Source organism: Dipodomys merriami, unplaced genomic scaffold, assembly GCF_024711535.1.
Source record: "Dipodomys merriami isolate MVZ:Mamm:240054 unplaced genomic scaffold, mDipMer1.0.p SCAF_25, whole genome shotgun sequence".
In the NCBI taxonomy this organism is placed as follows: Eukaryota; Metazoa; Chordata; class Mammalia; order Rodentia; family Heteromyidae; genus Dipodomys; species Dipodomys merriami.
The window spans coordinates 24,076,926-24,101,579 of record NW_027203937.1 but is presented as its reverse complement, the minus strand read 5'-3'; the positions used below and the strand labels follow the sequence as shown (position 1 = coordinate 24,101,579).

Sequence of the window (24,654 nt, the reverse complement as noted above, 5' to 3'; positions counted from 1 at the left end):
CCTAAGCTCTTCAGCTCAAGGCTAACACTCTACCACTTGAACTACAACACCATTTCTAGTTTTCTGGTGGTTTATTGGAGATAAGAGTTTCACAGACTTTCTTGCCCGGGCTGGCTTTGAACTGTGATCTTCAGATCTCAGCCTCATGGAGTAGCTAGGATTACAGGCATGAGCCACCGGCGCCCAGCTTTGCCCATACTATTTATACCTTATAAAATGGCAGTTTCTGGTTTCAACACTGCTCTAGCTATGTGACTGAGATTATATTCCTTTCCTTCTGTCACAACACTCCACATGTCAATGAGAAAATTAAGCACACTCTGATGTTTCAAGTAAGTAATTCAGGTTTAACCAGTGATAAGTATTTTTACCTGCATACATACTTTCATAGTTGTGTACTTTCACAGTGCACAACTTGTAACTTCTGCAAGTATTTGCTTATAAACAGGAAGATCTACTGTCACTAACTTGGATTTAAACTCCTCCTATCCCTCTGAATTTTGAAACTTATGCAGCATATTCTAAGCCCCCAAACTGGACTTCCCAGGGATGACTAACAAAGCAAATTGGGAAAATATATGGTTCTCTTCACCTGTCCTGTATCTCTTTGCAGCTTCACTGGTCCTCTTGCTTTCAGTTTCCCTCATGATTTGCCTATTCTTTCTATGGATCTTTAATCTCAAAGCCTTAAATATTCAGAAATTGTGTAAAAGTTTCCCTCAGCCTGTAGTATTACCTTCTGGGAGAACTAGGCCTTATACTATACAAATGAAATACAAATAATGAACTTTGTGTGCACAGTGTGTGTGTGTGTGTGTGTGTGTGTGCGTGCGTGCGTGCGTGCGTGCGTGTGTGTGTGTACTTGTCCCTTAGCTTCTTTGCTCAAAGCTAGTGCTCTACCACTTGAACCATAGCTCTACTTCAGCTTTTTTGGTGATTAATTGGAAATAAGTCTCACAGACTTTACTACCCAGGCTGGCTTTGAACTGTGATCCTCAGATCTTGGCCTCCTGAGTAGCTAGGATTATAGGCATCATCAACTTGCACTCAATCAACTTTTAGACATTAGTAGGTAGAGTAGCTAGGGGGTTGAAGGGAGTAGATTTTGTGGTATTCCAAAAAAGCCTTAGAAGAGGGAAATGATCCCCTGGAGCTTGAAAACCCTCTCCAGTCCCAAAACAGTTTCTTTACAGCTATTCATTCTTACCATGGAATCTGTCTTGGCTATTTTCAACCAGGTAATTACTGCTATTTACTTATTTTCTAGAATTCTAGGTATAATTGTTGGCTTACCTGTGCAAACACTTGGGTAACGTTGACCCAGTCTGTATAATTCAATGGATATTTCTTTCTTCTGGGAAGTAGTTATAAAGTAAACAGTGTGTTCCTCATTCTAGGAGTTCAGTTTGTAGTGTAATTAAAATTGAAGAAGAGTTGTTTTCCTCAAAAATATATTTCTTCTCAAAAATTGGTTGATCGGTTTCTGTGAGATGCATATGCCACTTAAGGAAGGTGTTTACTTTCATAATAAACATAAGCTTGGAGAGTATTCTGTAACTCAAGTATTTCAAAGCCCCTGGCCAGTATTGAGTACTCTGTAACCTCCAATTTGCATAGGTACTGCATCAGCTGTTAGTCACTCATTCTCTGAAGACCACAGCTTCAAAAATAAAACTTTTAGAAAGTAAAGGCATTGAAGTGACAGTTGCAGTTTAAATGTACCCACAGTTGACTGTACCATAGATACAACCTACAATTTGAGTCTTTAATCTGAGTCGTCGACATAAATCTTTTTTTAGCCGAACCATCAGGGAACTTTGGAAATTTTGGCCCCAACACGTTGATTTTGTTGTTTATAGGAAATTATTTCGAGACTTTGTTTTTTGTCATCCTGACAATATTTTTTAAGTCTCTGGAAAAGTTGAGTAGATGGAAATTAAAGAAGGAAAAGATGAACTACCAAATTACAATAACACAATACTAGTAAAAAGTAAGGAATAGCCGGGTGCCAGTGCCTCATACCTATAATCCTAGCTACTCAGAAAGTTGAGATCTGAGGATCATGGTTTGATGCTAGTCTGAACAGAAAAGTCCTCATGAGACTCTTATCTCCAATTAACCACTCAAAATCCAGAACTGGCCCTGTGGCTCATGTGGTAGAGCACTAGCCTTGAGAACAAATAGGCTCAACAACAGTATCCAGGCCCTGAGTTCAAGCCCCACAACTGACAAAAATTAAGAATAGAAAAAAAGAAAAGGTTCAGTTTCCTTACATTGGTAATAAAATTTCAACTTAAAAACTCACTTCAAATAAGAGCTTGCTAATCATACTTTTTGTACAGGCTCTTTGTCTTTAGAATGGTCTGCAAGACATTGATAACATTATCCAAACTTAGAGTATTCAAATGCTAAAGTTTAGTCATGTAAGGAAAGGAAATTTACTTTTTTAAAAAATTTACCTTTGTCTTTTTATGCTAGCATAGTAGTGTTCTATTGTATGTAGAACATTTGGAACTAGGTACCTTCTTGTGTAACTGCTCATGCAGATTCCAAAGCCTATTTACTCAACCTTTATCTAGGCAGGTGCTTCTATTTTCTAGTAATATCCATGATATTCTACATTGGCTTTCTGTTATTCCATTGCATCCTTGTACGACTGTACCACTGCATCCACTATTTCCTTGAGTCCTTGGTTGCTGATACTTTTTATTAATCACATATTAAGTACCAGGTGCTGTGCTGAGTTTTATGTATTGGGTTTTCCTACCTGGGCAGGGCAGAGCTGCCCAGAAATGAAATTAACACAGAAGTTGCTTTTGTAATGTGCCTTCTAAATCATCAGATGGTGGTAAATGTCTACAACTACCATTTGTGACTGTAAGCTAATATCTTTATTCTGTTCTAATATCTGTCTCTTTAGACCACTGTGCCAAAATCACTTTTTACATAATTTACTTTCTAGTTACTGCTTCTGTTTACTGGAAAGCCTCCTAAGTCCTAAAAAGGCCATTTTCATCCATCTCTAAAAAATATGGATTATGGTTATCCTTTTTTTAGTTATCAAAGAAATTTTAAGGTGCTTAATCTATTTTTAGCTAAGAACAGTATTCAGTTCATTCATGGAAATATCAGATTACTTTAGAACATACATTATTTAAGGTAAACCTACCTTTTATGTATTAGTTACTCCTTCTGTAGAATCTGCTTAATGAGGCTTTGACAATCCCTCTCTCATCCTTACTTATTCAGTTCCTTATAATGAATTTGTAAGTACTCTCCTCTAGATCTTGTTTTAAGACAGCTTACTTAGAAGATTACCTTTGCTCCAAGAGGAATTGTGCATACACTTATCAGCCCAGACAAAAGGACTATACATTATCTACTTTGAACAGTGTTTTCAGGAATAGCTCCCAGTAAGTCGGATTTCAGCCAAGGGGTCTTTTATGGATGAAAGATATAAAAGCCTAAGAGATTAAGACCAAATCTAACAATTATGGGACCATTTTGCTATCTTGGTAAGTAGAATGAAAATAAGCATAATCAACCCAAATTTTGTACGTGAAAGGTTTTTTGTTTTTTTTTTGCACTTAGAGTTATAAATTCTTACCTAGGAACAAAGATTCAGGAAGTAAAGCATCAGTAGATCTTGCTGAGTGTTAGCCGAACCTATGTACCCTGGCTCAAGATCATTGTAGTCTAAGGAGTTGACCTATTCACTACCTTAGTCTAAACATTTTCTTTTTCTTATATCACTACACTTGAAAACAAATTTAAAAAGAATATACCTCTTTTGAGCTAGTCAACAGTTGGTCAAACCTATAATCCGAGTACCCAGGAGGCTGAGATCTGGAAGATCAAATTTGAGGCCAGTCTAGGCAAGAAAGTTTGCTAGACTTCCATCTCCAAAATGACTATCCAAAAGCTGGGCTGTAGGTGTGGTTCAAGTACTGGAACACCAGGCCAGCAAATACAAGGCCCTAAATTCAAATCCATTTTCTATTTAACTTTTAATTATATAATAACTACATTTTAAAACATTTTCTAAGCAAGGTGCTGGTAGCTCACATATGTAATCCTAGCTACTCAGCATGCTGAGATTTGAGGATCATGATTTTTTTAAGCCAGCCAGGAAGAAAAGTCCATGAGACTTTTTTTTTAACATATTTTTTATTGTAAAGATACTGTACAGAGGGTTTACAGTTACATGAGTAAGGTAATGAGTACATTTCCTTTCTAGCATTTTTTTTTGTGAAAATACTGTACAGAGGGGTTACAATTACATGGGCAAGATAATGAGTACATTTCTTTCTTTTTTTGGGGGGGGGGTCCGGTCATGGGGCCTGAACTCTGGGCCTGGGCGCTGTCCCTCAGCTCTTCAGCTCAAGGCTAGCACTCTACCACTTGAGCCACAGTGCCACTTCCGGCTTTTTTCATTTTGCTTGTGTGGTGCTGAGGAATTGAACCCAGGGCCTCAGGCATGCAAGGCAAGTGCTCTACCACTGAGCCACCTTCCCAGCCCCCACCCTGAAGTTGTAAAGTTCATTTTCAACATAGTGTTTTGTACATCTCATTGTTACAATGGGTCAGCCTACATCCTTGTTTCAGCATTTTGTTATTTCCCTCCCCCTCCCCAAATTAAAAAAATGTATATATAAGATGCAGAGTGCTGGAATCAAATACAGTGAAAACAGGGGTTATACCATGGGGGAAGAACATACAAAAGAAACAAAAAAATCACATAGTACATTATAAGCACATTAAAAACAACAGCAACAAAGATAAACCCCCTATCTTGGGTTTCATTTCGCCTAGCATCATCTTACATGGTCATATGTGCATAGCTTTTTACCTTTTCTACTTGTCTGGTAAGATTATCCTAGATGTATACTAGTTATTACAAGTAAGAGAAACCATGGGACCTACGTTTCTTTGGGCCTGGCTTACTTCATTTAATAAAATTTTTTCCAAGTCTTTCCAATCCCTAACAAATGTGGTGGTTTCATTCTTTCTGATGGAGGCATAGAATTCCACTCGTGTGTGTGTGTGTGTGTGTGTGTGTGTGTGTGTGTGTGTGTGTGTGTGTGTGTGTGTGTGTGTGTGTGTGTGTGTGTGTGTGTGTGTGTGTGTGTGTGTGTGTGTGTGTGTGTGTGTGTGTGTGTGTGTGTGTGTGTGTGTGTGTGTGTGTGTGTGTGTACGTACGTATACCATATTTTCTTGATCCATACATCTTCTAAGGGACATCTGGGTTGGTTCTGTGATTTAGCTATGGTGAATAATGCTGTGATAAGCATAGTTGTGCTGGTAGCTTTAGTATGGTTCCATGAGACTCTTCATCTCCAATAAACTACTCAGAAAACACTGGAAGTGGTGCTGTGGCTCAAGTGGTAGCGCACTAGCCTTGAGCACAAAGAGGCTCAGGGACAGTGCTGCCTGAGTTCAAGTCCCAGGACCAGAAAAAAAAATTATTTAAATTAAGGTTCTTCACTATATGTATATATTTTAGAAATGCAGAAAATTTAGTTTATAACCAAAACAGAGGTTGTAGACCTATTTCAAAGGTCTACTTTCTAGAAACAACCATGTTGAACTCTAGTTTTTCTTTTGGTATTTATTTGGCCCAGCATTTCTAAGTGATATGTTTTTATTAATGTAATTAATGTTGCAGTTGTAGACATTATGGATTGACTTGGAATATGAAGATTGAGTCTCATATGCTACCACCACCACTGTTCTTTTACAAATGTCTTGTTTCTTCCCTATTACATATACACTCACCTGTAAAATTCAATATTATTTGTATTGCTGCTCCTCATATATATCCTATTTTACTCTATATCCTATTTTACTCTATCCTACTTGTAGGATTTCCTTTTGTGCATTGAGTTTTCTCCATTCTTCAGTGAAGTAGGTATTAGATGGCTCTTTCAATCTGAAGATCATGACCTTTGGTTCCAGAAAATATTAATATATTCTTATTTTAAGGATAGGAGGCATAGCTCAGGTGGTAGAGTTGTCAGCCAGTGAGCAAAAGTGTCAGATCAAGAGTTCAAGTACTGGTATTGGACAAAAAAAGTAAAACCAAAATATCCTTATTTCACTTATGTGATCATTTTCCCCTCTTAATTTCTTTTTCTTTTTTTAATTAGTCATGGAGCTTGAACTCAGGGCCTGGACATTGTCTCTAAGCTTTTCTGCTCAAAATTAGCGCTCTACCACTTTGAGCTACAGAAGCACTTCTGGTTTTCTGGTGGTTAAGTAGAGATAAGAGTCCTATGGACTTTCCTACCCAGGCTGTCTTTGAATAGCGATTCACAAGTCTCAGCCTCCTGAGTAGCTAAGACCACAGGTATGAGCCATCAGCACCTAGCTCCTCTGAATTTCTATTTAGAACTCCTATGAGTAGGCGGAGACTTCTTAGTGTAACATTGAGTTTATGAAAAACACAAATTTTGAGTAAATACTTAGTGACAGATTCTTGTTTCTTTCTCTTAAATAAGATTTAAAATTCTGACTTCATAAAAGACATTAATAAAAGCCAAACTAACTGCTTACCTATCAGCAGAGGGTGAAAATAACTTAAAGTCAGAGAATCAAGTGTTTATTCTCATTTCTGTGTTTTGGGTTTGGTGCTTGTAATTGTATCCAAAGCTTCGTGTGTGTGTGTGTGTGTGTGTGTGTGTGTGTGTGTGTGTGTGTGTGTGTGTGTGTGTGTGTGTGTGTGTGTGTGTGTGTGTGTGTGTGTGTGTGTGTGTGTGTGTGTGTGTGTGTGTGTGTGTGTAAGATATGAAAGGAAATTTCTCTTTATAATTTAATATTATAATATTTCTCTTTATAATAATATTTCAGGTAATGTAAAGGAGAATTAAAATATCAATTTTTACTACTTATAATGATAAATGACTCTAAACATTGACTACCAATAGCCTCTGATATCACAAAATGAGACAATATCAGATGTTCCCCTTATGGGTGATACTATCTGTGAATGTTCTTGCCAGATAAGCTCAAACTGATCAAGCACCTATATACAACTTCTAGTTTGTAGGAAGCATAGAGCCCAAAAAATTATGCCAAATGACACCAATGGGACATTGCCAGCAAGCCACTAGACTGGACAAAACTCTTTAGAGCAGATAATCTTGTTTGAATTAAAACTACAACTAGCCAAAACCTGTAGATTAAAACTCATCTTAGTAATATACAAATTAATGGCATTATATGACCATACTTGGATTCTACCTGAATTTTTTTTAACTGGCTTTTATTTTTTTGGTCAGTCGTGGGGCTTGAACTCTGGGCTTGGGTGCTCTCCCAGCACTCTTCAGCTCAAGGCGAGTGCTCTACCACTTGAGCCACAGCGCCACTTCTGGTTTTCTAGTGGTATATTGGAGATAAGAGTCTCACGAACTTTCCTGCCCGGGCTGGCTTTGAACCGCAATCCTCAGATCTCAGCCTCCTGAGTAGCTAGGATTACAGGCGTGAGCCACTGGCGCCCAGCTTAACTGACTTTTTTATTTGGTCTGTCCTGGGGCTTGAACTCAGGGCCCGGGCTCTTTCCTCAAGGCTAGCACTCTTACTACTTGAGCCACAGCGCCACTTCTGGCTTTTTCTGTATATTTGGTACTGAGGCATCGAAGCCAGGCTTACTTAGTACATGCTAGGCAAGCACTCTACCAACAAGCCACATTCCCAGCCCCCTACTTGAATTTTAAAAGCTGATTGTAAAACTAACAAAAATGAGAAAAAAGGGAATTCTTTCACACTTACAAATTTGAACCTTAAATTGATTATTCAGTATTAACGTATTATTAACTTTTTTAAATAGTGGATTTGTAAAAACCTTGTATGAAACAATTTATCATGGAAAAAGCATCTAATGACCAATAAAACCCAGATGCTTATTGTTATTGAAAACAATAAGCCATATTTCTTGGGAGCCCTCTGAAGTACTTCCAGTGATATTGAAACCATTAATCAAAAGATGAAAATCTACTCGATAATGTTTATGCAAGAAGTTCAAACAAAGCTGAGCTCTGGTGGTTCATGCCTATAATCCTAGCTAATCAGGAGGCTAAGATCTGAGGATCATGGTTCAAAGCCAGCCTGGGCAGAAAGTCCGTGAGACTCTTATCTCCAATAAAACACCAGAAAACCAGAAGTGGTGCTATGGCTCAAGTGGTAGAGTACTAGCCTTGAGCTGAAGAGCTGAGGGACAGCACCTAGGCCCAGAATTGAAGCCCCATGACCAACAACAACAACAACAAAAAAGTTCAAACAAAAGAAAAGCTAGAATAAAGAAATGCTGTATATTCATGCAATGAAGTTCTAGGAGATTGTTTAATTTACAGTGTCCTCCTGGACAAATAGCTTTTGTATGCCATCTTTTCTCATCTTTACAAGGGGGAGACAACAGTGCTTATTTCAGTGGGCCATAAGACTGCTTTGAGGAATTAGGGTGTTTATACTTGTAATGATTCTCTTGAGTTCTACATTTCTTTTTAAGATCATGGAATGAGTCCTTCCACTAGCTTTCTTTACTAAAACCAAGTTTCCCCTCTGAGTTCTCTAGTTGGAAAGCCTTGGGTTTGGGAAACAGACATACGTAGACCACAAGGCTGTAGTCTATCCTTTTGTACTAACATCTTACCCTTTCCCTTGACCATCTCCTCGTATGATCTGTATCCATTTATTTGGATTTGAATCTGGCCTGCTGTTAGGTGACCCCCCATGAGTTTATTCTCCATATCCTGTTCCATGCTGGGTTTCCTTTGAGAGCTTTGTGGAATGACATTGCTTAACCTAGTATCTTGTGGACTGTTTTTTCTAGATAAGGAAGGAAGTCAACACATTCTTAACCATCTAATATAAAACTGAATGGCAAAATATCACCTATTTCTTTCTGACACAATCATAAGAATTATTGAGAACTGTAAATGTTGTCAGAATTGAAGGGAAGCAGAGATACCATATGACATCCCTATCACCCTTCACTTTGAGTATGTACTAATAGACATCTGTGTTCAGCATAACAGTCATGAAGCTCATAACATGTTGACCAGATTGAAAAACCAGCTTGAAAAGTTTTCACTTTAAACCAGAAAAGCAATTAGAAGATAGTTTTGTTCACAAATGCTTATTTTCTCCATCCACTAAAACTATTGTTACTATCACAGGGTATACTAAACTCCAAAAAGTCTCATTACACCTTTTTCTTCATAATTATATTATAATTTTGTTTTGTGAAATATATTACTTTATATCTTAAGAAACCATGTAATGGAAAACCTTATTCCGGTTATAATTTCATCTACTCATCTTTCTGTGCAATATTGGGTAAAACCAGTATCTCTTAGAGTCTGTCCAATGTACAGTGAAGACAAGCAGTATTTAATACTTAAATTTCCAGCCATCTTTGAGCTCAACCAAACTGCAAGCCCCTTTTGCCATTTACAGCTTAAGCTATGATAGTCTAGACAAAATAAGGTGCTACTGCCCTCTACTGGTTCCAAGAATATACCTGCCTATCTGTGCAGTGGCCATCTATTCTAACTGGGAAGGAAAGACGTGTCCCTTCTTCACAGTTAGGCATAGCAGGAAGCCTCAAAGAAAGAAGAGACATTTCATTTTTGGAAAAAAATAATATTTTAATGTGCTTAAGAATAATGATTTCTTATGCATATGTCAGGCACCAAAGGTATTTATCTTTAATCACTTCACTATTGTAATCTCACTTCATAAGCAGGTTATGGGTTCTGAAACTTTAGGCCACTGTTAGTGTTTTGCACCATTTTTCTGCCTCAGAACATAAAGCAGTCCCACTTCAGTTGAAAAGATCTAGGGAAGTTTTTGCATATTCATTTTTCTTTTATAAACAGGAAGGTTATTATCTAATTTATGTCTTATTTTATGAATAAACAGGAAGATATTATTTCAGCTGATAATGTGCTAAGGAAAGATAACATGCAACATCATTGAGAAAAACGCTGAAGGAGAAAGAGAGGGCTTCATCAAACCCTCATATTTCTGTAGAGCTCAAGTTTTAGTTTATAATTAATAACTTTCTGGTATATTGATGTCCTAAAACCATGTTTTACAAAACTGATAAGGATTTAAGAGCTCAGGTTTTCTGAGCTCATCTATATTAATATAATTTCAAAACACCAAAGATATTAGAGCTGTTGTTCATTGACTTACACTGCATTTTTAAAGAAATGCTACTGCCTCTGACTATATTCATGGGAAAGTCAGTTGAGAATTTTGTTTTCCTCACACTTGAATTTCATGCCTTTAAAAATTCTTTCTGAAGCTGGGCACTGGTAGCTTACACCTGTAATCGTAGCTACTCATGAGGCTAAGATCTCAGGATCATGGCTCAAAGCCAGCCCAGGCAGGAAAGTCCGTGAGACTCATCTCCAATTAACCACCAGAAAACCAGAAGTGGTGCTGTGACTCAAGTGGTAGAGCACCAGCCTTGAGCTGAAGAGCTCAGGGACAGCGCCCAGACCAAGAATTCAAGCCTCATGAGCAACAACAACAACAACAACAAAATCTTTCTGAATAGGCCTCTGCATCACAACTGCAGTAATTGTTAATCCTCAGAATGAGGAGCTAAAATGTGAAAGGGGGAAAGTTCTATAATCCATGTCTCACATATCACTGTGTGATTCATGCTGTATACCTTACCTTCTGCTTATGTAGCTCTCAAAATCATGATCTCTTATAAATAGATAGCAACTGTGTCTTTTTTATTACTAGGGTTTTGAACTTGGGGCTAGCAGGCACCCTATCAAGTGTGCCATTCCTCATCCCTGTAACTGTCTTAAGTGAACCCATAAGATATCATGAAGACGAATAATGATCTTTGTACATCTTACCTTCTTTTTGCTTCATTGCCCCAATTTATAGCCACCTAATAGGAAGAATGGAATCATAGCCAATCAGCTCAGTAGTAGTTCTCAGTGCTATCCTGACAGGACTTGCACATGGCATGCCATTCACAGAGACATTTTTGTAGGTAAAATCATAATCACTCTGTTTCTAACCATCCAAGTTCACAGCATTTCTGGTGTCTATTCCACTTTTTGGTTTAGTATGCCCTAAAGCAAGAAGTTCTTTATGGAAGATCATTTTGGTAGAGTAAAAAGAACAGAGGCTTTGCAACCAGAAATGCTTGGACCTGAAAGACATTTCTGCCACTGACATAATTGTTACATTGCCTTATACAATAATTTAAACCTTCAAGCTAATTCTTCATTCCAGATAGAAAACTAAGCTGTAAGTTCTCTGACATCTAACTTAATGTTTTTTTTTTAATTTAGTCTAAACTGTAGTCTGCTCTGAAACAAAAGTACTCTAAATAAAAGTAAAAGAAAATTAAAATTAATTTTTTAGGTTGTGATGTATTTAATGATAAGTTCTAGTTCTCCTAATTGTCTACTGCCTACTCTGTGCACAAGACTTTTCATATATCTCTAATTCATAAATTCGATTTTTAGCTGTTTTTTAAAATGCCTATTTTGGTAAATGGAAGTAATTATGGTTATAAAGGATTTAATAGAAAGTCCACACAGGCCAGTTAAAAATGAGTTCATTGCTGATTAGTAAGCCTTTGATCACCTCTGTGGTTAAATGTAGCACCTGTGACCTTGTGAACTGTCATTAGTCTGCTAGCTCCATGGTGATAGATATTGTATGTCCTTGTAGAAACTTGCTCCTGGAGTCAGCCAGTTTGCTTACACCTGTGTACAGGACCACCCTATTTGGACAAATCAGCAGTTTTGGGAGACAACTTTTTACAACGCAGTGCAGGAACAGGTTCGTTCTCTGTATCTCTCAGCAAAGGAAGACAATCATGCCTCACATCTGAAGCAAAAGGTAAGAAAAGAAAAGAAAGGTGCTTGGGCAAGGCTAAGATTTGACTATAAGGAAACCTTATGTAGCTATCCCAGGGATGTGGGAAATGCAACCACTTCCTTTCAACATATTAGGGGTTGGCTGTAGGTAGCCCTTTCTTCTATTAATTCTGACATATTTTTCCATAATAACCTCTTAACATCATTCTTTAATGCAAGAATTACTTTATTGTGTTTTAATAAGTAAGAATTCCTAGGAAACAATGGCCAGAAATTGAATAAAAAGAAAACTAAAATATGCCTAAGTATATTTCTAAAGTGTATTTCTATGCAATTTATTTCCATGAAGAAAAGTCAAATTAAAGTTTATCGGTTTGAGGGCTAGGGATGTAGCTCAGTGATAGAGTGCTTGCCTCACATGCACAAAGCTTAGAGTTTGACTCTCAGCACTGGAAAAGAAAAGAACAGAACCAATTAAAATTAGTTCTGCTCTAAAATTTGTCAGCAATTAGGACTAAAGTTACGATTCAGGGGTATAGTGCTGGCCCCTAGCAAGTATGAGGTCTTGAGTTCAAACCCCAGTATCACACACACACAAACACACAAACACACACACACACACACATACACACACACACACACACACACTCACACTCCTATGCCAGCAATATTTAGGTCTTCTTTACAACATTCTATATGTTTCTATATTTTTACAGATATTTAAATCAGGAAAATATTTTTAAAAATCAAGAAAACTGCTTTTAATTTGAAAAAGTAGTTAATATATTCTCAAAGTTTTAAATGTCTCTTATTAGCTGCCTGGTTTTGGACAACTCATTTTATCTCTCTATACCTTATTTCCTCATTAAAAATAATACATTTTTCACATTTTCTATGTGTAAAAGCTCTTTGAAAAATACCTAGCACATATTAAATGTTAGAATAATAGCTGTTAGAAATAATTACCTTTGGGCTGGGAAGGTGGCTTAGTGGTAGAGCGCTTGCCTTGCGTGCATGAGGCCCTGGGTTCGATTCCTCAGCACCACATAAGCAAAAAGAAAAAAGCCGGAAGTGGTGCTGTGGCTCAAGTGATAGCATGCTAGCCTTGAGCTGAAGAGCTCAGGGACAGCACCCAGGCCCAGAGTTCAGGCCCCACAACGGACAAAAAAAAAAAAAGTCTGTCTGAGTCTATGATAGATAGATAGATAGATAGATAGATAGATAGATAGATAGATAGATAGATAGATAGATAGATAGATAGATGTTTTACTCTTTATAAGCTATAAAATGCTATGTGTATGTAGATTGCTATTATTCAACTCTTCAGCCTATAACCTCTCTTTAAAGTCCCATAGTCACTTGCTTATTCCAATAATGTAGATGATAATGTTTGGCTCTCACATCTACAAAGAAATCTCAATATATTTTTGTGACCTTGATTACTCCATCTCATTGTCTCAAGGAGCAGAAAAGAAGTATATGATTTAGTAAATGCTACATACCAGAGCATTTGTACATGAGCATTTATAGGACCTTTAAGTTAACAAATTATGTGACGAGTAGAGTTGACTAAATATAGTGAAGTATAAGCAATCAGGAACATCTGTCTGTGTTTTACTATCTGGTCCCACTAAAGGCAGGTTGGATGTGGGAAAGAGTTGGTTTTGTTTGTGGTAGTTACATTTTCTTTATGAGTTTTGATTTCTGCTGATAATTTAACAAGTTTTTTGTAATTTTCTAGAAAATCAATTTTCTTGATTTTTAAATATTTTCTTGGTATACTCTGAAAATAGAATATATAGTGGCATATACAATATACCAAAGAGAAGGTGTAGATTTAAAACATTTTCCATGTTTTTTAAGTGAAGTGATAGATGTTCTCTTTCATTGCTGTGTTCCCTAGGACAGGCTTCCTGATAACCAGTATCATGAAAAGACAGCAATGGACCTGGCAGCTGAGCAGCTACGCCTTTGGCCTACTCTGAGCAAGTCAACTCAGCAAGAGCTGGTGCAACATGAGGAAAGCACTGTTTTCAGCCAGGCCATCCATTTTGCAAACCTCATGGTCAACCTGCTAGTTCCACTAGATACAAGTAAAAACAAGCTCCTGAGAGCATCTGCACCAGGCGACTGGGAAAGTGGGAGCAACAGCATTGTCACAAACAGGTACCAAAATGTGAACACAGGGACCTTCTTCCTATTCTTGTTGGGGCCAGTCTTGGTTTATCAGAAAATTGAAAGCATTTTAGGCAAATATTGTTGTATATAATTTTTATGAACCATTTTCCCCACTTTAGACTTTCTTTACTTCTTCTTTATTAAAAAGACTGTCACCTCATCCCATTTTAAATCTACTCCTGTGCTCTTTACCTTTTACTGATATAGTTTTCAAAAGTTTCACCCAGCTCTCTGCTATTTTCTAGCTCTTTCTCAGCTCTTTCCTTCTCTTCTCTTTCCCTGCTTCCTTCTCTTTCCTAGCTCTCTCTTTTCCACCTTTCCCAGACGCTGTCTTTTCTAGCTCTTTTCTCTCTTTTCTAGCTATTTTCTCTCTCTTTCCCAGCTCGCTCTCTTTCCCAGCTCTCCCAGCTCTCTTTCCCAGACCTTTCCCCACCGCGTGGAGGACCAAGATGGCCTGGTGCCAGCCGGAACAATAAATAAACCTACTCCTTACCTGAAAAAAAAAAAAAAGTTTCACCCACTACTGATCTAGCCCTTCAGTTACATTCTGCTAAAGTAATTCATGGAAATCACTCTGAAAAATTATCAGTGAGAATATCCTTGACAAAGTCATTGTTTCTCATCCCTCCTATTCCTCATCTCATCTATGGAACTGCCTAATTATGTTTTTTTGGTTTGTTGTTTGTTTTTTGTTTTTTGTTTTGGTCGGCCATGGGGCTTGAACTCTGGGCTTGTACGCTGTCCCTGCACTCTTCAGCTCAAGGCGAGCGCTCTACCGCTTGAGCCACAGCACCACTTCTGGTTTTCTAGTGGTTTTTATGGAGATAAGAGTCTCATGGACTTTCCTGCCCTGGCTGGCTTTGAACCGCGATCCTCAGATCTCAGCCTCCTGAGGAGCTAGGATTATAGGCGTGAGCCACTCACTGGTGCTCTAATTATGTCTTTAACCCTATCTCTCCACCCTCTAGCAACTTCTCATTTCTCTGAAAATAAACTCCAAAGCCTTTGCCGTGCCTGTGAGGATTTGTGCCCAGCCTATGTTTGTGACTTTATTTCCCACCATTTCTTATGTTAACCAGCCTGGCCTCCCTGCTACTACTCATCTTAGTCAAAGAATAGTACTGCTTTACAGCCTTTGTGCTCATTCCCTCAATCTGGAATGTACTTTCTGAAATAGCCACAGAATCACCTCCTTATTTAGATTTCTTCTTAAATGTCACCTATTTCCCAAAATAGTACTACAAGCCTTCTGGAGTAATATTCATATTTAAACCATAACTGTAGACAAATACAACATGATATTTTACATTGTCATTTATAGGAGCCATGAAGTTAAGCTAGCCCTTCCTCCTGAGTATCTATTTGTTTGAGCAAATTTTAATATTCTGTTGATTATAATGTAGTAATTACTTGTTGCATGTGTTCTGACCATGATTTCTTTCTTTGACTTAGTATTGCAGGAAGTGTAGCTGAGAGCTATGATACAGAGAGTGGGTTTGAAGATTCAGAGAACAATGACATTGCCAACTCTGTTGTGCGGTTTATTACCCGATTTATTGACAAGGTTTGCACAGAGAGTGGAGTTACTCAGGATCACATCAAGAGCCTTCATTGCATGATACCAGGTAATCATTTTACAAATATTAGAAAGACAGAGTTCTAACATAACAACCTTTCTACCAGGTAATTTATGCATACTATTTATCTTATGATTGTTATTTTTTTGGTTTTTTTGTTTTTGTTTTGTTTTGGTCGGTCGTGGGGCTTGAACTCTGGGCCTGGGCGCTGTCCCTCAGCTCTTCAGCTCAAGGCGAGTGCTCTACCACTTGAGCTACAGCGCCACTTCCGGTTTTCTGGTGGTTTATTGGAGATAGGAGTCTCATGGTCTCTCCTGCCCGGGCTGGCTTTGAACCACGATCCTCAGATCTCAGCCTCCTGAGTAGCTAGGATTACAGGCGTGAGCCACCAGCGCCCGGCTTGTTATTTTTTATTATAAAATACAGAACAAGATTTACCATCTTTTGTGCATGTGTGTGCGTGCGCACGTGCATGTGCGCGCAATGTGGCTTGAACTTGGCCTGAGCACTGTCCCTAAGCCCAAGCCTAGTGTTTTACAACTTGAGCTGCAGCTCTATTTAAGCTTTTTTTGGTGGCTAATTGGATAGGAGAGTGTTAAAGACTTCCCTACCCTGGCTGGCATCAAACTGCAATCTTCATATCTAAGCCTCCTGAGTAGGAATACAGGCATGAGCCACCAGCACCTGGCCATTTTAACTATTTTTAAGTGTACAACTTAAATTATATTCACAATGTTGGGGCTTAAATTCTGGGCCTGGGTGCTGTCCCTGAGCTCTTCAGCTCAAAGCAAACACTCTATCACTTGAGCCACCGCAGCACTTCCAGCTTTCTAGTGGTTTATTGGAGATAAGAGTCTTATGGGCTTTCCTGCCAGGACTGCCTTTGAACCGCTATCCTCAGATCTCAGTCTTCTGAGTAGCTAGGATTACAGGCATGAGCCACTGGCACCCAGCATGTTTAGCTTTGTGAGTAACCCAAAATTTTATTAGTTCTCAATTCTAATATATTTAGAATTTGTTTTTATTTTGCTTGTTTTGTGCTTTTATTTTGAATACTTTAATTCATCCTAGGAATTGTAGCTATGCATATTGAAACTCTAGAAGCAGTACATCGAGAGAGTAGACGACTTCCACCTATACAGAAGGTAATTATTCCAAATTGCTAATTTTTAAGGTCTAACTTCTCTTCCAAAAAAAAAGCAATAGACTGTTATGCTCCAGAAAGTACCTCTTCCAGTTTATAGATACAATTTTAATAGTACATTAAATGTGGAGAGAAGTTTATCATGTAGAACCTTATAAAAAAAGATACTAAAGTGGCAAATGGCAACAGTATATTTTATTGTATTCTGCAAAAGAACAATAATCTTTTGTTGACCCATTTTTATAGGCAGGTAATAAGTTATGAGTAATTCTAACTTCGAAGCCCAACCTAAGGTTTGATGCTTGTAACTTCCTCTAACACACACACACACACACACACACACACACACACACACACACACACACACACACACACACACACACACACACACACACACACACACACACACACACACACACACACACACACACACACACACACACACACACACACACACACACACACACACACACACACACACACACACACAAATACTAGGTTCCTGAATCTACCTAGGACAAACAGCTATCAGAGAAAGAATCCTGAATCCCACCTCAGCCTTCTGAATTGAAATACTCTGAGATGTACAAATCTGTTATTTTAAAATAAGCCCCTTAGATGATTATTTGATACTAATGCATGGAGTAAGTTTAGGATCTTCCTCTTGCCTATGTAACAAAAGTATTAAAAAATAAATTAAGAGCCCAATGCTGGCGGCTTGTTCCTGTATCCTAGTGACTCAGAAGGCTGAGATCTAAGGATCACAATTCAAAGCCAGCCTGATCAGGAAAGTCCATGAGGCTTTTATCTCCAATTAATCACAGAAAAAGCCAAAGTAGTGCTGTAGCTCAACTGGTAGAGAGCTTAGGGACAGTGCGTAGACCCAGAGTTCAAGGCCTAGGACTGACTAAATAAATAAATTCAGAGCTGGGAGCCAGTAACTCACACTTACTATAATCTTAGCTACTCAAGAGGTTGAGATAGAGAGAATGGTCATTCAAAGCCAGATTGGACAGCAAACTTCACAAGACTCCCATCTCCAAAATAATCAACAAAAAACTAATCTGGATGTATGAAGATACAATTTAAATGGTAGAACACCAGCTAAGCCAGTTTGAGGCCCCAGTACCAGCAAAATTAATTTAACATAAAATGATATATACTTATAATCCCACTACTTGGGAGGCAGAGATGGGGAAGATCAGAGCAGCCTAGATAAAAGTTAGTAGGATCCCCATCTCAATCAATAAGCTGGGTGTGGTAGCATATACATGTCCTTTCATCTCAAGTATGCAGGAGGGTAAATAAAAGGATCATGGTCCATATATGGCTCAAGTGGTAAAATGCATATGAGTTCCTGAGTTCAGAACCCAATAACAAATTAATTCAAAAGAGAGAAAAACAATTTTTAAAAAATTTTATAAAAAATTTAAGAAAATGATTATTATTAATTTTACATTCATCTTTAAGCTTCCTAGAGCTAACAAAGAATGTTGTTGTATGTGGGGTTTTTATTGCTTTTTTAAAAAACTAATCACTTAAGAGGAATATATCATATGCTTCTTCATATAAAGGATACTGAATCCGATCTCTCATGTATATATGTTCATTACTTGGCCAAAGACAGGTCTTTTTAAGAACAATTTTTTTTTTTTTTTTTTGGTTAGTTGTGGAACTTGAACTTTGGGCCTGGGCGCTGTCCCTCAGCTCTTCAGCTCAAGGCTAGCACTCTTACCACTTAAGCCACAGTACCACTTCTGCCTTTTTCTGCTTATGTGGCGCTGAGGAGTCGAACCCAAGGCCTCATGCATGCAAGGCAAGCACTCTACCACTGAGCCAACTTCCCAGCCCAACAAATCCATTTTAAATGTTTATTTTCTCAATTTATACACAGCACTATTTATAGTAAGTTAAAGCATTAAAGAAATATAAGTTGTACAACGTTTTTATAGTCCTCCTTGCCTCCTCCCCATCTTCATCTTTAACAGTTTCATATTACAGCCATTTTTGTGCAAAAACTGTGATTACAATATACTGATTTACAACCTTATTTTTAACTTAAGATAAAAGATACTCTGAAAACATTGTTAACACACATAGATAGGTCATTAAAGGTTTCACAGTGGTCTATTGTCCAACTTTTGAGTTATTTCTCAGTGATTTTACTCTTTAACAAGTAATTTGCAAATAATCTTTTCACACTTGGATTTAGAAACTTTGTTTCCTCTCAAATCTGCCTTGTTTGGTTACCTGGGAAGTCTGGCTTAGGATTTTTAGGTCCACAAATGAAAGATAACCTTGACCTAAGTGCTGAAAACCCCATAAGAGTTACATTTTAAATGAAGGAAAGGTTCAAGAAGCATGGTATTCATAACCCTTTATACAACCACTTACTAACAAAATCCTTTTTATGTACCTAGCCTAAGATTCTTAGGCCTGCTCTCCTGCCAGGAGAAGAAATTGTATGTGAAGGTCTTCGAGTCCTCTTGGACCCTGATGGCAGAGAAGAAGCCACTGGAGGTCTTCTTGGGGGTCCTCAGCTCTTGCCAGCAGAAGGAGCCTTGTTCCTTACCACATACAGAATTCTCTTCAGAGGGACACCCCATGACCAGCTAGGTATGCTTTCATTGTAAATGTCATTAGAATGTGGATACCTGTATGACATGTGAGTTGTTGTGTTTTGTTTTTTTTTTTATAGTTTGTGTACACATATTTACAGATCATTTTAGAATAAGCTTTTTCTTTTTTGGGTGGCAGGGTGTGGGGGGGTAGGGCTGGTCCTGGGGCTTGAACTCAGGGTCTGGGTACTGTCCCTGAGCCTCTTCGTGCTCAAGGCTAGCACTCCACTACTTGAGCCACAGCACCACTTCTGGCTTTTTCCGAGTAGTTTTATTGGAGAGAAGAATCTCATGTACTTTCCTACCTGACTGGCTTCAAACCACCATCCCTAGATCTCAGCCTCCTGGGTACTAGGATTATAGGCATGCACCCAGAACCTGGCTCAGAATAAGCTTTTAGCAACTCAGATGGGGGGGCAGGGAGCAGAGGAAGATCGTGTTGATTGCCAAAGCTAATGATGATTTAATGGATTTGTTTTTGACAAGCAAAGGGTATCTTCTAATCAGTAAAGCAAGAGTTTATTTGCTAAAACAATTGTAATTGCACGAAGCAGAATATTTTGACCTAGTGATATCACAGTATCTACCTGCCAGATACATCCCCTGATGATTGGTTGCTCTAGCTTTCTGTATTTAACCTGTTTCTTTGCTCCAGTTAACTAAAAGCTACAGTCTTGCAGATACATGATTCTTCTTTTGGTAGGCTGTGCAAAGTATCACAGGGTTGTACTAACTAACCCCTTCTCTCTTTCCTCATTTCAGTTAATCCCATTTCCCTTTTAGCAGACTTTTCTTTCATTCACTAAAGTCCCATAACTTCTTTCTATTTTTATTACTCTGTACAGCCTTCCCTATTAGAAATAACATGTTCTATCTAGAGTTATTCTGAATCATCCTAAAAGTACTGTAGTCTGTTTATGAACTTCAAGTCAGAACACTCAAGTTTGTATTTCTCTTGACCAATCTTGATCGCTTAAGTAACTCTTCTAACCTCTCTGGGCTTGATTCTCCTCTTTCATAAAGTTAAAGAATTAGGCTTTCATTGGTGGATGCATTTTTTAATTATATATGACGCTTTCTTTAAAAATGCTGATTTCTAGGCTGACTCCAGTGCTGAGTAGATGTCCAAGGGCTCTGGAGTGGTAGAGGGCTGCCCCAGAACCTGGATTCTGGATATACTGGATGTCATTTGGATGAGGCTGGTTAGCTGACTACTCAGCTAACAGATTTGTTTTCAGTCATCTGCAAGTTATTCTTCTTTCTGTTCTGGTTGGTTTTCACATACTCCTGGACAGCAACAGCATGAAATTCTCAGACATTCTCATTCCTCCCATAATTGTGTTTCTGAATCCTCTGAGATCACCAGCCAAAATGTGTGGAACATGTGCTGTGCTATGCATGGCCTATGTATGCAGCATGGACAGTACTCCAGGAGAGGAGCCCTGGACCCATGATGTCCTTGAACCTTTCGTCCAACAGGGACTGGGGAAGAACAGGTTATATCAGGCCATTATGAAACCTCAGTGGCTCTCTGATTAGAATACAAGTGTCAGCAAATATGGTCAGAGCAACAGAGCTAATTCTACATGGAGTTAAGACCTGGAAGGCTTCGGATGTGAGCAGATAGTTGTTTTTCTTGGTGCTACTTCCTGAAGGGCAGTTGGAAGCCTGGTGGAAACTCTGGTGACCCACAGTTGTGTGATGGAAGCCAGGAAAGGTGACTTGTAAAACAGTGCAACTATCCAGCAAAAGCAAGTCCCACCCTTCCCCCAACCCCATTGGACAGAACTGTATGGGGGAAGGGCTACAGGAGCAGCTCCCAATGTGTCTCCACTCTGTCTATGCCTCCTATTTCATGTTTCTCTCTCTGACCAATGGGATACAAGAATTGAGGCCATACCCAAACTCCATGCTGCCTAATAGCACTGATATTCATTCCTCTGTTGAATTACACCATTACTAGCAGTTAAGGGAAGTAGAGGTGCTGGGTGAGAGAGAGAATCAAGGTGGTTTCAGTGATACATTAAGAAGTAGACATAGTAGATGGTAATTGTGAAAATAGAGATGATTTCAGAGAGCCTGGGAATGTCACCTCCCTATCTTCTCTGTCCCAGTGCTAGGATGTCTGAGCAAACAAGACAAAAAAAAATTAGCTGCAGGAAAGAAACTACTGCAAAAATACCAGCAGAGGAGTTGTCCTGATGGACCTGTAGAATCCAAGAAAAAGAAGAAAACTAAAAGGGGAGGGAACCCTAAGACAATACCACTGGGGAATATAATTCAACTGAGGGTGCAGCCAGAGACCACACTGACCCTGAGTCTTGCCCAACATTGGGCACAGTCAGAGAAGCTAGTCACATGTCCTCAAAACACAGAAAATCTAGAAAGGTGCTACCAACAACTGGTGCTTGCCCTGGACTCCAACAGAATACAAAACCAGTAGCTCTGTAGTAAGATCAAACAACTGAAGCAGGAAAAGAAGACCTTCAGGATCAAGAGGAGAAAGAGAATGAGAAGATGGCCTGTATTCAGAAAACACTGAAAACAGAGCTGGAGTTCTACAAGCTATCAGTACAGATGTTGGTTTCAGAAAAAAATTGATTTACAGTCTGCCCTGGCCCACATGTAACAAGTGGCCAGTGGAAAAAAACTGGAGCAGGCAGGCTTCACAGCAGCCATCACAGAGCTAGAGATGACATTGTCTGCAGTCTCTACCACGCAAAATGAGACAGACAACCTAGAGTTCATTCAAGACCTGAATAACTTGAAGCTTCAGCTCCAGGAAAAGATGAGAAGCTATAACAACCTGGAGGAAGAGAGCACTGAGCTGCAGTACAGGCTGAAAGTGCTCCTCACACAGAAGGCCAACAGGAAGATCAAAAATCATGATTACAACAAGCACTAGAGGAATGCAAAGTTGGAAAGACAATTAGATAGCATGAAAAAGTTGGTGGCAGAACTAAAGTTGGAGAGAGACAACTTTGCAGAGGACCTGAAGGTGAAGAGTTCCACATGGAAGGAGAAGGTTTTGCAGCTCTTGGAGCAGATGAGCCAACCGAGAGAAGAGAAAGAACAAGGGATGAGGTAAGTGTTGGACCTAGAGACCAACCTGTTGGAGCTAAGAAAACAGCTGGCAGAGCTGCCATTCCCACAGACCCTTGTGGAACCATCTCAGGCTGAACAGCAGCTGCCAGCCTAGGCCCACCAAATGCAGAAGGAGTTAGAGAACCTGGAAGAACAACTTCATATCCAGATATAGGAAAGCCAGAGCCTCAGTCTCCAGAATCTGGAACAACAGCAGCAGCTGTGGATACTGGAGAAGGTGGCTGAGGAATGGAATCAGCATGGCCAGGATCAATACAAGATCCTTAAGAAAATGGAAAGGAAAAATAAGACCATAAGATACACACTTGTGCACAACCAAGAGTTGAAAGATCAGCTGGCCCAGCTGCATGATGCTTTCCATAGTTTGAATGGTGAGAAGGTGGAGCTCACCAGCATCCTACACTCAGAGAAGCAGGCAAAGAAACATCTGTAGGAGAAGCTGGACCAGCTAGAGGAGAGGTTAGAAGAATGGAAAGACATTGCTGAGTTAGAGAGTCAGATGGGCCGGGCGCCAGCGGCTCATACCTGTAATCCTAGCTACTCAGGAGGCTGAGATCTGAGGATCATGGTTCAAAGCCAGCCCGGGCAGGAAAGTCTGTGAGACTCTTATCTCCAATAAACCACTAGAAAACCAGAAGTGGTGCTATGGCTCAAGTGGTAGAGCACTCGCCTTGAGCTGAAGAGCGCAGGGACAGCACCCAAGCCCAGAGTTCAAGCCCCACAGCCGACTAAAAAAAAAAGGAAGAAAAAAAAAGAGAGAGTAAGATGGGTCAGATTCTGCAGAAGCTACATGACCAGTCACTGGCCTAGCTTCAGGAGGTCAGATTCACCTATGAACAGCACTTGGCCTCCGATCAGCAGCTCAGAGAAGGAGGCCCTGCAACAGCACACCCAGCTGCTGGAGCAGCTGAAGCAGGAACAGGTGCAAAGCCCATTAGGGGACCAGACCCATGCATCCGAAGTTACAGGACACACTGAAGTGCCTGGGAGCAACAATGAGCAGCTGTGGGCCCACCTGAGCTTTCTCTGGGAATGGTGAAAGACTGAGCAAAGAAGAAAAGGGTAAGGTAGGTAACCACTTGATGTGACTGTCCAGAGGATGCAGACAACCCACAAACCATGTGGGATTTTTGCCTTGAAGCTCTGTCAGTGGCTGAATCAAAGAAGGCAAAACTTGGCCAGCAGCTGCAGGAGCAGCAGGCCCACTAAGAGTGCCTGGCCAACCTGGCAGCCCAATGCCAAATAAAGCTATAGCACTAGGCCCTCTTCCCTAAGAGCTGGAACCATGCATGTTATGTCTGGGGATAGGAAGATAGACAAACAGGTTCCCAAGAAGAAGCTGAAAATCTGCTTCATCCACAACCTGCCCAACAAAGTAGACTACCAGAATCAAGTGGATGAACTCCAGCAGTGATACAGCCAGCTGTCAGAGCACATCACTGCCACTGAAGAATCTATAGTTTTTTATTAAAAAAAAAATATGTCAGTCCTGGGTGAGCTGTATTGGGAGAAAGAATAAGATGCTGGCAACCACCCAAACTCCTGCTACTAAGGCTACCTCAGACTTTTGGGCCCCACAGAGAAGGAAGTTATGGAGTTCCAAGATTTTGAGGAGGTACAACTTGAAGACAGCATGGAGCCTGCTCAAGGAGAGGCTAGGGTGCCTTGCCCCCTAGAGAATCCCACCACAAACTAGATCATGCCCCTGCTGCCCAGTATCCAGGGCAACCAAGAGCTTGTAGGCTTGGGCAATGAGCCCTCCCTCCTTTTCTTCTCCAGACTTATGCAAAGGAGTTTGAGATACTTACCATCTAAAGAATTGGAAGCCACCACCTAGAGAAGTGGGCACCTGTCCCCTTCCATGTACTTCAGGACATGGCAGCTGGGTGGCATTCTCTCTTTTGTAATGGGGGATAGGAGGGGATAACTGTAGTCCACACTGGGCAGAGGCTGCTGGGAGGTGGCGCAAACTCTAGGGACATCTAATAGTCCATCAGTTGCCAGGGAATTGGGCCCACGTGATGGTTATTACAAAGGAAGATGGGGCACAATAGTTTTCTATTAGCATATTATTTTTATGATGTTATTTTGTAAATGACTTCCATATTAACATACTCATTATTTTCTGGTATATTTTCATGCTGATTTATAGAATTGTTTTCATAATTGTTTAGATTTTT

At 39.5% G+C, this 24,654-nt stretch overlaps 1 protein-coding gene across 4 annotated transcripts in view; it reads left to right on the top strand.

Annotated features, from left to right (window-relative positions):
* Sbf2 (SET binding factor 2) overlaps positions 1-24,654 on the top strand; it is a 307,904-nt gene that overhangs the window by 214,031 nt on the left and 69,219 nt on the right. For all 4 annotated transcript variants that reach the window (XM_070035292.1, XM_070035290.1, XM_070035293.1 and 1 more), the window contains 5 exons: positions 11,704-11,874; positions 13,756-14,018; positions 15,483-15,655; positions 16,679-16,752; positions 19,172-19,367. In XM_070035292.1, coding sequence (XP_069891393.1) covers positions 11,704-11,874; positions 13,756-14,018; positions 15,483-15,655; positions 16,679-16,752; positions 19,172-19,367 — 877 coding nt within the window. The remainder of the gene's footprint in view (positions 1-11,703; positions 11,875-13,755; positions 14,019-15,482; positions 15,656-16,678; positions 16,753-19,171; positions 19,368-24,654) is intronic.